Source organism: Pan paniscus, chromosome 9 (assembly GCF_029289425.2).
Source record: "Pan paniscus chromosome 9, NHGRI_mPanPan1-v2.0_pri, whole genome shotgun sequence".
Lineage (NCBI taxonomy): Eukaryota > Metazoa > Chordata > Mammalia > Primates > Hominidae > Pan > Pan paniscus.
In genome coordinates, this window is record NC_073258.2 from 113970502 (window position 1) to 113983627 (window position 13126).

Consider the following 13126-nt stretch of genomic DNA (forward strand, 5'->3'; position numbering starts at 1 on the left):
GTGGACATCATTAAACGGGAGAAATTTCCACATGGAGAAATTTCCTGAAAGAAACTAGATAGGAATTAAAAGAAAAAAAGTATGGCTGTCCACGCAACTGTTTTCTAAGCTTCCCTTCAACCATTTTCTAGACTATTCTGAGTAAAGACTTGGAATATCCCCTGCTTTGTTGTCGTTAAGGTCCTGTTCTTGCGTACATTCATTTCTCTGCCTCTTTTGTTACAACATCTCTTCCTTATGGAAATGTTCTCTTGACTTCCGGAAGAGTATGGTTCAATTTCCAAGTTTGTGTGTGGTGGCCCCAGGACAAGTCTGGTCTGTGTCACAAAGAATTTTAGTTCAGTTGCTGGTTGATATCACAGAGATCACCAGAAAGGCCAGGGGTTGTCCTTAAGTTCCCTCTGCCTGCAGTCCTGCTTTGTTTTGGACAAGTAGGAGTGACAAGCAGGTCAGTACAGCTCTTTAGAGATACCTGCAGGGATGGCCCCATGCTCTCGAGGCCACTAGTCTAGGCTCACGGGTAAAGACTTGTGTATGATGTATGAAAATAGCCCTGGAGGTAGGGGCGGTTCCAAGATGGCCGAATAGGAACAGCTCCAGTCTACAGCTCCCAGCATGAACGACGCAGAAGATGGATGATTTCTGCATTTCCAACTGAGGTACCGGGTTCATCTCACTGGGGACTGTCGGACAGTGGGTTCAGGACAGTGGGTGCAGCGCACCGAGCGTGAGCTGAAGCAGGGCGAGGCATCATCTCACCTGGGAAGCGCAAGGGGTCAGGGAATTCCCTTTTCTAGCCAAGGAAAGGGGTGACAGACAGCATCTGGAAAATCGGGTCATTCCCACCCTAATACTACACTTTTCCGATGGTCTTAGCAAACGGCACACCAGGAGATTATATCCCGCGCATGGCTCAGAGGGTCCTACGCCCACGGAGCCTCGCTCATTGCTAGCACAGCAGTCTGAGATCAAACTGCAAGGCGGCAGCAAGGCTGGGGGAGGGGCACCTGCCATTGCTGAGACTTCAGTAGGTAAACAAAGCAGCCAGGAAGCTCGAACTGGGTGGAGCCCACCACAGCTCAAGGAGGCCTGCCTGCCTCTTGTAGACTCCACCTCTGGTGGCAGGGCATAGCCAAACAAAAGACAGCAGAAACCTCTGCAGACTTAAATGTCCCTGTCTGACAGATTGGAAGACAGCAGTGGTTCTCCCAGCATGCAGCTTGAGATCTGAGAACGGACAGACTGCCTCCTCAAGTGGGTCCCTGACCCCCGAGTAGCCTAACTGGGAGGCACCCCCCAGTAGGGGCAGACTGACACCTCACACAGCTGGGTACCCCTCTGAGACAAAATTTCCAGAGGAACGATCAGACAGCAGCATTTGCTGTTCACCAATATTCGCTGTTCTGCAGCCTCCGCTGCTGATACCCAGGCAAACAGGGTCTGGAGTGGAGCTCCGGCAAACTCCAACAGACCTGCAGCTGAGGGTCCTGACTGTTAGAAGGAAAACTAACAAACAGAAAGGACATCCACACCAAAACCCCATCTGCATGTCACCATCATCAAAGACCAAAGGTAGATAAAACCACAAAGATGGGGAAAAAACAGAACAGAAAAACTGAAAATTCTAAAAATCAGAGAACCTCTCCTTCTCCAAAGGAACGCAGCTCCTCACCAGCAGCGGAACAAAGCTGGATGGAGAATGACTTTGACGAGTTGAGAAACGAAGGCTTCAGACGATCAAACTTCTCCAAGCTAAAGGAGGAAGTTCGAACCCATGGCAAAGAAGTCAAAAACCTTGAAAAAAGATTAGACAAATGGCTAACTAGAATAACTAATACAGAGAAGTCCTTAAAGGACCTGATGGAGCTGAAAACCACGGCACGAGAACTACATGATGAATGCACAAGCCTCACTAACCAATTTGATCAACTGGAAGAAAGGGTATCTTGATGGAAGATCAAATGAATGAAATGAAGTGAGAAGAGAAGTTTAGAGAAAAAAGAATAAAAAGAAACAAACAAACCCGCCAAGAAATATGGGACTATATGAAAAGACCAAATCTACGTCTGATTGGTGTACCTGAAAGTGACAGGGAGAATGGAACCAAGTTGGAAAACACTCTGCAGGAAATTATGCAGGAGAACTTCCCCAATCCAGCAAGGCAGGCCAACATTCAAATTCAGGAAATACAGAGAAGTCCACAAAGGTACTCCTTGAGAAGAACAACTCCAAGACACTTAATTGTCAGATTCACCAAAGTGGAAATGAAGGAAAAAATGTTAAGGGCAGCCAGAGACAAAGGTCGGGTTACCCACAAAGGGAAGCCCATCAGACTAATAGCTGATCGCTCGGCAGAAATTCTACAAGCCAGAAGAGAGTGGGGGCCAATATTCAACATTCTTAAAGAAAAGAATTTTCAACCCAGAATTTCATATCCAGCCAAACTAAGCCTCATAAGTGAAGGAGAAATAAAATCCTTTACAGACAAGCAAATGCTGAGAGATTTTGTCACCACCAGGCCTGCCCTACAAGAGCTCCTGAAGGAAGCACTAAACATGGAAAGGAACAACTGGTACCAGCCACTGCAAAAACATGCCAAATCGTAAAGACCATCAAGGCTAGGAAGAAACTGCATCAACTAACGAGCAAAATAACCAGCTAACATCATAATGACAGGATCAAATTCACACATAACAATATAAACCTTAAATGTAAATGGGCTAAATACTCCAATTAAAAGACACAGACTGGCAAATTGGATAAAGAGTCAAGACCCATCAGTGTGCTGTATTCAGGAAACCCATCTCACGTGCAGAGACACACAGGCTCAAAATAAAAGGATGGAGGAAGATCTACCAAGCAAATGGAAAACAAAACAAGGCAGGGGTTGCAATCCTAGTCTCTGATAAAACAGACTTTAAACCAACAAAGATCAAAAGAGACAAAGAAGGCCATTACATAATGGTAAAGGGATCAATTCAACAAGAAGAGGTAGCTAACCTAAATATATATGCACCCAGTACAGGAGCGCCCAGATTCATAAAGGAAGTCCGTAGAGGCCTACAAAGAGACTTAGACTCCCACACAGTAATAATGGGAGACTTTAACACCCACTGTCAACATTAGACAGATCCACGAGACAGAAAGTTAACAAGGATATCCAGGAATTGAACTCAGCCCTGCACCAAGTGGAGCTAATAGACATCTACAGAACTTTCCACCCCAAATCAACAAAATATACATTCTTCTCAGCACCACACCGCACTTGTTCCAAAATTGACCACATAGTTGGAAGTAAAGCACTCCTCAGCAAATGTAAAAGAACAGAAATGATAACAAACTGTCTCTCAGACCACAGTGCAATCCAACTAGAACTCAAGATTAAGAAACTCACTCAAAACCGCTCAACTACATGGAAACTGAACAACCTGCTCCTGAATGACTACTGGGTACATAACGAAATGAAGGCAGAAATAAAGATGTTCTTTGAAACCAACAAGAACAAAGATACAACATACCAGAATCTCTGGGAGACATTTAAAGCAGTGTGTAGAGGGAAATTTATAGCACTAAATGCCCACAAGAGAAAGCAGGAAAGATCTAAAATTGACACCCTAACACCACAATTAAAAGAACTAGAGAAGCAAGAGCAAACACATTCAAAAGCTAGCGGAAGGCAAGAAATAACTAAGATCAGAGCAGAACTGAAGGAGACAGAGACACAAAAAACCCTTCAAAAAATCAGTGAATCCAGGAGCTGGTTTTTTTAAAAAGATCAACAACATTGATAGACCACTAGCAAGACTAATAAAGAAGAAAAGAGAGAAGAATCAAATAAATGCAATAAAAAATGATAAAGGGGATATTACCACTGATCCCACAGAAATACAAACTACCATCAGAGAACACTATAAACACCTCTATGCAAATAAACTAGAAAATGTAGAAGAAATGGATAAATTCCTGGACACATACACCCTCCCAAGACTAAACCAGGAAGAAGTTGAATCTCTGAATAGACCAATAACAGGCTCTGAAATTGAGGCAATAATTAATAGCTTACCAACCAAAAAAAGTCCAGGACCAGACAGATTCACAGCCAAATTCTACCAGAGGTACAAGGAGGAGCTGGTACCATTCCTTCTGAAACTATTCCAATCAATAGAAAAAGACGGAATCTTCTCTAACTCATTTTATGAGGCCAGCATCATCCTGATACCAAAGCCTGGCAGAGACACAACAGAAAAAGAGAATTTTAGACCAATATCCCTGATGAACATCGATGCAAAAATCATCAATAAAATACTGGCAAACCGAATCCAGCAAACACATCAAAAAGCTTATCCACCATGATCAAGTGGGCTTCATCCCAGGGATGCAAGGCTGGTTCAACATATGCAAATCAATAAACATAATCCAGCATATAAACAGAACCAAAGACAAAAACCACATGATTATCTCAACAGATGCAGAAAAGGCCTTTGATAAAATTCAACAACGCTTCATGCTAAAAACTCTCAATAAATTGGTACTGATGGGACATATCTCAGAATAATGGGAGCTATTTATGACAAACCCACAGCCAATATCATACTGAATGGGCAAAAACTGGAAGCATTCCCTTTGAAAACTGGCATAAGACAGGGATGCCCTCTCTCACTACTCCTATTCAACATAGTGTTGGAAATTCTGGCCAGGGCAATCAGGCAAGAGAAGGAAATAAAGGTTATTCAAGTAGGAAAAGAGGAAGTCAAATTATCCCTGTTTGCAGATGACATGATTGTGTATCTAGAAGACCCCATCATCTCAGCCCAAAATCTCCTTAAGCTGATAAGCAACTTCAGCAAAGTCTCAGGATACAAAATCAATGTGCAAAAATCACAAGCATTCTTATACACCAATAACAGACAAACAGAGAGCCAAATCATGAGTGAACTCCCATTCACAATTGCTTCAAAGAGAATAAAATACCTGGGAATCCAACTTACAAGGGATGTGAAGGACCTCTTCAAGGAAAACTACAAACCACTGCTCAAGGAAATAAAAGAGGATACAAACAAATGGAAGAACATTCCATGCTCATGGGTAGGAAGAATCAATATAGTGAAAATGGCCATACTGCCCAAGGTAATTTATAGATTCAATGCCATCCCCATCAAGCTACCAATGACTTTCTTCACAGAATTGGAAAAAAACTACTTTAAAGTTCATATGGAACCAAAAAACAGCCCGCATCGCCAAGTCAATCCTAAGCCAAAAGAACAAAGCTGGAGGCATCACGCTACCTGATTTCAAACTATACTACAAGACTACAGTAACCAAAACAGCATGGTACTGGTACCAAAACAGAGATACAGACCAATGGAACAGAACAGAGCCCTCAGAAATAATGCCACACATCTACAACTATCTGATCTTTGACAAACCTGAGAAAAACAAGCAATGGGGAAAGGATTCCCTATTTAATAAATGGTGCTGGGAAAACTGGCTAGCCATATGTAGAAAGCTGAAACTGGACCCCTTCCTTACACCTTATACAAAAATTAATTCAAGATGGATTAAAGACTTAAATGTTAGACCTAAAACCATAAAAACCCTAGAAGAAAACCTAGGCAATACCATTCAGGACATAGGCATGGGCAAGGACTTCATGTCTAAAACACCAAAAGCAATGGCAACAAAAGCCAAAATTGACAAATGGGATATAATTAAACTAAAGAGCTTCTGCACAGCCAAAGAAACTACCATCAGAGTGAACAGGCAACCTACAGAATGGGAGAAAATTTTTGCAATCTACTTATCAGACAAAGGGCTAATATCCAGAATCTACAAAGAACTCAAACAAATTTACAAGAAAAAATCAAACAACCCCATCAAAAAGTGGGCAAAGGATATGAACAGACACTTCTCAAAAGAAGACATTTATGCAGCCAAAAGACACATGAAAAAATGCTCATCATCACTGGCCATCAGAGAAATGCAAATCAAAACCGCAATGCCATACTATCTCATACCAGTTAGAATGGCGATCATTAAAAAGTCAGGAAACAACAGGTGCTGGAGAGGATGTGGAGAAATTGGAACACTTTTACACTGTTGGTGGGACTGTAAACTAGTTCAACCATTGTGGAAGTCAGTGTGGCGATTCCTCAGGGATCTAGAACTAGAAATACCATTTGACCCAGCCATCCCATTACTGGGTATATACCCAAAGGAGTATAAATCATGCTGCTATAAAGACACATGCACATGTGTGTTTATTGCAGCACTATTCACAATAGCAAAGACTTGGAACCAACCCAAATGTCCAACAATGATAGACTGGATTAAGAAAATGTGGCACATATACACCATGGAATACTATGCAGCCATAAAAAAGGATGAGTTCATGTCCTTTGTAGGGACATGGATGAAGCTGGAAACCATTGTTCTCAGCAAACTATCCCAAGGACAAAAAACCAAACACCGCATGTTCTCACTCATAGGTGGGAATTGAACAATGAGAACACTTGGACACAGAAACGGGAGCATCACACACCGGGGCCTGTTGTGGGGTGGGGGGAGCGGGGAGGGATAGCATTAGCAGATATACCTAATGTAAATGACGAGTTAATGGGTGCAGCACACCAACATGGCACATGTATACGTATGTAACAAACCTGCACGTTGTGCACATGTACCCTAAAACTTAAAGTATAATTTAAAAAAAAAAAGAAAAAGAAAAGAAAATAGCCCTGGAATGTATCAGCACTGTCAGCCCTCAAAAATCTAGTATCTCCAACAAACTGGGTGTCACAAGGCTTTCTAGTGAAGTGCTCCACACCTGTTTGTTGTCATCTCTCATTAATGTGTGGCATCTCCTGGGATGCATCTTTCAACCAACCAGCATCCCAGATTTATAGGTCAAAGCAGAGGATCAGAGAACTCATCCCAGGGAGGAATGGCACTTGCAGAAATGGGCAGCCATGACTTTGCTTGACTCTTCTGTCTTCTTGCTAGAGTTGTTTTTTAGCTTCCAGACATGAAATGCATTGGGGCTCAGATGACTGGAATAGACTAGATCTGTCAGTGATGGTCCAAGGGACTTCTCATTGGTAAATCTGCTGAGACTGCTGAACAAGGCTAGTGATGCCTTGCTTGTGAGCTTCCTAATCTGGCTGCTGTATGACATTGCAATTCTGGGCTTCAGGGCCCCAAACCAGCATATCCAAAGAACCTGAAGCCAATTGTTCTGTCATTCTTTAAAGACCCAACGCATGGGATGGCAGATGCCAGGTGCAGAATATAACCTCCTGTCCATCCCTACAGAACATCATATACTGGAGACAAGAGGGCCCAGCCTACCCAGAACAAGACCCTTTCTCCAGATCACTAACTTTCTTGAGGATCTGAAGTTAAGCCACACGCCTAGACTATTCCTGGGCCAGCAACCATTTTACTTAGAATGTCAAGGGGAAATCCCCTTGGAAATACTCCAGTATCCATTGCCTAAGGACTATGTGCTTATTCTCTTTTTGACCAATCATTATAATTCCAGAGATTTAGGAAGCCCATTGCTGTATCAAGGACTATAAAATGGTGGTGGCCAAGGTGTCAAGGATCCCAGACCTGCCTAGGACTCTCTGTGCCATTGTCCCTGGAGAGAGAACCCAGTTACTCTCACTTCCAGTGCAATGGCTCCTGATCTTTGAGTTGTTTGGCTTGTTTTTACATGTGATTATTTCACTTTTAAGCATCCAGGAAAGAGGCATCTGCAGAAATAAGGATTTCTTTAATAATTTCTTATGTTGGGCACTTGGAATGTCCTGCTACAGGTACATGCACCATGGAACTGGCAAGTGGGCAGACAGAAAGGACAGGCTGGCAGTGCAGGTTTCCCAGGATCTCATGAGGTCGGGCTGCTGCTGCTGCTGCTGCAATATCTGCTGGCTGGAGGCTTTGCTTCCATTTTAGACATCCCAAACAAAGTCATCTTGGGGGACCTAGCCCCAAACCAATCTTGGTACTTAGATCAGGCTGCCTGACATAACTGAGTCTCATTTTCTGTTTCGGATACTCCCAGGTTCTCATGCTGCTTCCCATTGCCTCCCCCATTAGATGGTACCTAAAGTAAGAAAGCCATTGACACAGAGAGGAGAGAGGAAGTGAGACGGGTCACAGACAAGTGACGGCCTAGTCTCCCAGCCCCCATCCTGCCATAGCATTGTTGCCCTCCACAGTGCCTCGGGCTCTGACACGCTCCCTTCCCCCCCACCCCCGGCAGACTCTGGATGGGCACATGGTGGTGCGTAGCCATGCCCGTGTGTCGTCGCTGACCCTGAAGAGCATCCAGTACACTGATGCCGGAGAGTACATCTGCACCGCCAGCAACACCATCGGCCAGGACTCCCAGTCCATGTACCTTGAAGTGCAATGTAAGGAATAAATGGGGAAGGACCTGGGGGAGGGAGGGGCAAGGCAGGGTCAGGATGAGAGAGGAAAACAGCAACAAAGACCTATGTGCACCCTGTGTGTTCTGCTTACGTTCCCTGCAGCTGGCCCTGGGCCATTTCAGAGCTCTGTTCCCAAGCCACCCCCTACACACCATCTCCAGGCTTCTTACAAGCCTGCTGTGCCCTTGAGTCTTCTTCCCATGCTGTGCACAGGAATTCTAGAATGACCCTGACCTCTACTATACCAGGCGCTGGCTCTGCTTTGGAGCACACCTGCCTTCCCAGTGCCAGGAGACAGGATATGGGGGCTTCATGATCATGGCAGTCATCCTGACAGTCATTGTTATTTATTGCAGATGCCCCAAAGCTACAGGGCCCTGTGGCTGTGTACACTTGGGAGGGGAACCAGGTGAACATCACCTGCGAGGTATTTGCCTATCCCAGTGCCACGATCTCATGGTTTCGGGATGGCCAGCTGCTGCCAAGCTCCAATTACAGCAATATCAAGATCTACAACACCCCCTCTGCCAGCTATCTGGAGGTGAGTCAGGATGAGGGTGGGACAGAGCAGAGAAAGCACAGTTTGACTCTAGGTGGGCTCCAAAATGCAGCTCAAGTCCTCTCTCCTGCTTCTCTGGCACATCCTGAGCAGGGAAGGCATGGGCTAGAGAAGACACTGAGCCTCTTTTCAGCTCCCCTTCGCCCACTCTACCAGTCCCCTCCCTGAATGTGCCTCTCCCATGAGCCCCTCTGCTATTCTTTTCTCTTGTTTAAGGCTGGGCTGGAGCTAATGATTTATACTTTACTAGTTCTGTTTTTTACTAACTTAATTCAGTAAATAAAGATCTGAGTCTGTGACCATCCCATAGGACACTTGTAACCCAATAGCTTCTTCCTTCTAAAGGTGACCCCGGACTCTGAGAATGATTTTGGGAACTACAACTGTACTGCAGTGAACCGCATTGGGCAGGAGTCCTTGGAATTCATCCTTGTTCAAGCAGGTGAGTGTCCCTTACTCACCTGAGAGCAGCTGCCACAACCCCCCACCTAACCCTGCCAGCCCAATTTGTGTACTTGAGTGATTCCAGGATATTGGGAAGAAGAAAGGGCCAGGGTCAGCAAAGCCAGAGGGTTGGGAAGCTGGGAGCCATTGGATCAGTGCATGGGGCATGTTGGGGGAGAAGCATCTGGTGAGATGGGCCAGGAGGACAGGATACAGTGACAGGATTCCCAAGAGTGAGCAGAAATGACAGAGATGTGCCTTGTGACTGAGAGTTAATGGTCTTGGGCCAAACTGGGCTCACCTGAGTCTCCATATGTGTCCTCCCCACAGACACCCCCTCTTCACCATCCATCGACCAGGTGGAGCCATACTCCAGCACAGCCCAGGTGCAGTTTGATGAACCAGAGGCCACAGGTGGGGTGCCCATCCTCAAATACAAAGCTGAGTGGAGAGCAGTGGGTGAAGAAGTATGGCATTCCAAGTGGTATGATGCCAAGGAAGGTGAGTTGGGCGAGTTGGTGTTTCCATTGGGATCATGAGTGCCTCAGTACTCAGATGTCCCCACCTGCCATCCTGGGCATGTTCCTACAGAATCAGGAACTGCACCTCCAGAATTAGGTCAAAGTCATATCTGCCTGTAGAGTTGTTGCCCCTATTGCCACCCCAACCCATGCTCTGTGCTTCAGAGCCTGGTTCTCATGACCCGTCCAGGATGGATGAAGGCATCTGTACCACATTCCAGGCAGGAACCTTGCGTAGGTTCTGAGCGCAGCCAGATGAGTCTAGCGCATAGGTTCTGAGCATGGCCAGATGAGTCCAATCCATCCTACTCTGCACATTTGAGTTACCTGTGCTGCAGGTTCTCTGCCGACACCCAGCCAGTCCTGCTTGGATATCTGTACTCAGGGACTGGCTGTCTTGTAATTGTGATAGTAACCAAATAAGCACAGCCAGCAGGACAAGTCTGCCCTTAAATCAGTCCTGTGCTAGCTTTCCAAGCTAAAGATTAAAAGACTGACCCTTGGATTACTGCAGTGTGAAGATTCTGAGCCCAGATCATCTGAGGATAGTGTGTGCTTATGTTGGACTCCCCTTTTTGGATTTAATTGGAATAACTCAGTGAAGTATGTTTTGTTTCTGTACAAATTTTTAATCCTGGTCTCGTATGTGGTAATTCGAGTGGAATTGGGAGTAGGCTGGGATATCAGTATCACAGCCATTCAGAGACATAGTCCAGTGCAGTTTCACTCAGAATTAGTTCTGCCAGAAAGCTTCCATCACTTCTTCAGCTTCTCGGGGGAGCCAGGGGGCCAAGAGGAGCTGCTGGGTAATCAGGATTGGAGCCAGAAGAAAGCAATCACTTTGCCTTCCTAACTTCCCTCTGAAATCTCATACCAATTTTGTGGCAGGTTGATCTCATGTCACTATCTGTCCACCAGACTTTTTTTTTTTTTTAAAGATCAATTCTAGTTATTTTTATTATAAAATATACATAACATACATTTTACATTCCATCATTTTTAAGTGTAAAATTCAGTGGCATTAAGTCGTAACCATCACCACCATCCATCTCCAGAACTTCTTATCATCCCAAACTGAAACTCTGTACCCATTAAACACTAACTCTTCATTCACTACCTCCCCCCAGCCCCTGGCAACCACCATTCTTTCTGTCTCTATGTAGTTGGCTATTCTAAGTACCTCACATAAGTGGACTCATATGGCATTTGTCCTTTTGTGGCTAGCTTATTTTATTTCACTTAGCATAATATCTTCAAGGTTCATCCATGTTGTAGCATGTGTCAGAATTTCCTTCCTGTTTAAGGTGGAATAACATTCCATTGTATGTCTATGCCACATTTCATGTATCCATTCATCAGTCAATGGTCATTTGGGTTGCCTTTTGGCTATTGTGAATGATACTGCTGTGAACATGGATAGCCAGGTATCTGTATCTGTTTGGTCCCGACTTTCAATTCTATGCATATGCCCAGAAATAAAATTGCTGGACCAAATGATAAATCTACAGTTAATTTTTTCAGGACCCTCCCTACTGTTTTTCAGAGCGGCTGCACCATTTTAACAATAGACTCTTTTGTCATCCTTCCCATATTATAACAGCCAGCATGGAGGGCATCGTCACCATCGTGGGCCTGAAGCCCGAAACAACGTATGCCGTAAGGCTGGCGGCACTCAATGGCAAAGGGCTGGGTGAGATCAGCGCGGCCTCCGAGTTCAAGACGCAGCCAGTCCGTAAGTAAAGCCAGCTGCCCACCTTTTCCCAGCCCACCTTCTTCTCCCTGGGGGCAGTGGGGAACCCTGAGCTGGCCCATGTCATTGTTCAGACCACAGCTTTTTGTCTTTCAGATCCCTCTGCTCCTGGAGGCCCCACCTCCTAGTTCTCTGGTTCTCAGTGACAGCTAACAAACAGTCCCTTCATTCTCTCTTTCTCCAAGGGGTTGGGGACACTGTCCTAGTAGCCGGTCCAGCTTGTTAGAATAACAGTGAAGGGGAAGGCACCAACACATTATTAAAGGAAGTGGGGAGAAAACCAGGAGTGAGTTGTCAAAGGATCTGGGAAAGTTGCTTTTTGACAGGCCACAGAAGCCCTAAGCACCCTGTGACTTGCAGGAAGAGGGTAAAGATGGTGACAGTTCACATAATGCATTGTGGGATCTTTGATGCAGCAGAGGTATTAAGTCAGAGACAAATGGAAACTGCTATAGAATATGTGAGCAGCAGCAGAAACCCAGCAAAGCCAAGGGGAAGAGGTAGCCCTGGCCTTGGCCTTTTCTGCTCCTCTCCCTCCCATAGCAAGAGCATTCCTCACGGCCTCTTTCAAGAGAATTGCTTCCCCCTGATTCCACTCAGGGATGTATCTCTAGGTTTTCCTCTGCCATTCCCTCTTTCTTTAAACTACGCCTATCCCACTTTGCCCTCCCTTCCCACCAGCAGCCAGGCTGTGGGCAAGCCCTGCTCCTGTCATACCCTTTTGCAGACAAAGATACTACCCTGGGAAGCTCCTGAGTCCACCCAGCTAAAGAAGATACCGTAGAACTAAATTTCTGAGTGTTCACAGAGTTCCCTGGGCTCTCTGACCCCTGGATTTAAAATGCACCTGGGAGAATCCTTTGCTTCCTTCTTTTTGAAGCCAGGGGCCTGCAAAGGGACCCACTACCCTTACCTCTTCCCAGAAATAGGAAAGCCTGTCTCATCTTCCTTCTACAGGAGTGGCTTCTTTCTCTGGATTTGAAGTAATTTGATAATTTGAGTTTCCAGCTCCATGTGCTCTGCGGATTCTATTCATTTCTTTTACATCTTATTTTTTTTTTCTTGGGTCTGTCTCTTGTCTTTTCTTTTCGTCTGTGTTCCATCCATGGGAAATGCAGATAGCCCTCCTCCACGTAAGTGCCTCTTCATACCTCATTACCTGTTTCCATAGCGTTAACATCTGCTAGTTCTAGTTCTTAATTTAGTTCTGGTCCCTTTTTTGTCCCCTAGAGGCTGAAGTAGATGATATTGTCTGGGCCCTAACCACACTGACCTTAGTCTAGTTGTGCTGTTGTTAACGTCTGTAGGTTACTCCAAGAGGCTAACACTCTTCCTGTTTTAGAGCATGCAACTTCTGTGTCTTTGGAAATTGTGCTTATTTATTAATTTTTGTGTGTGATGATTACCCCATGGCAAAGAT

The 13126-nt window shown here is 45.0% G+C and overlaps 1 protein-coding gene across 30 annotated transcripts in view; it reads left to right on the forward strand.

Moving 5' to 3' along the window:
* The window catches only part of NCAM1 (neural cell adhesion molecule 1), a 314951-nt gene that overhangs the window by 260602 nt on the left and 41223 nt on the right, over positions 1-13126 (forward strand). For 16 of the 30 annotated variants that reach the window (XM_057299245.2, XM_034933682.3, XM_057299246.2 and 13 more), the window contains 6 exons: positions 8264-8414; positions 8789-8973; positions 9337-9433; positions 9766-9936; positions 11557-11688; positions 12825-12839. In XM_057299245.2, the coding sequence (XP_057155228.1) occupies positions 8264-8414; positions 8789-8973; positions 9337-9433; positions 9766-9936; positions 11557-11688; positions 12825-12839 (751 nt within the window). The remainder of the gene's footprint in view (positions 1-8263; positions 8415-8788; positions 8974-9336; positions 9434-9765; positions 9937-11556; positions 11689-12824; positions 12840-13126) is intronic. The other 14 variants (XM_057299242.2, XM_057299247.2, XM_057299244.2 and 11 more) reach the window with 1 other exon arrangement.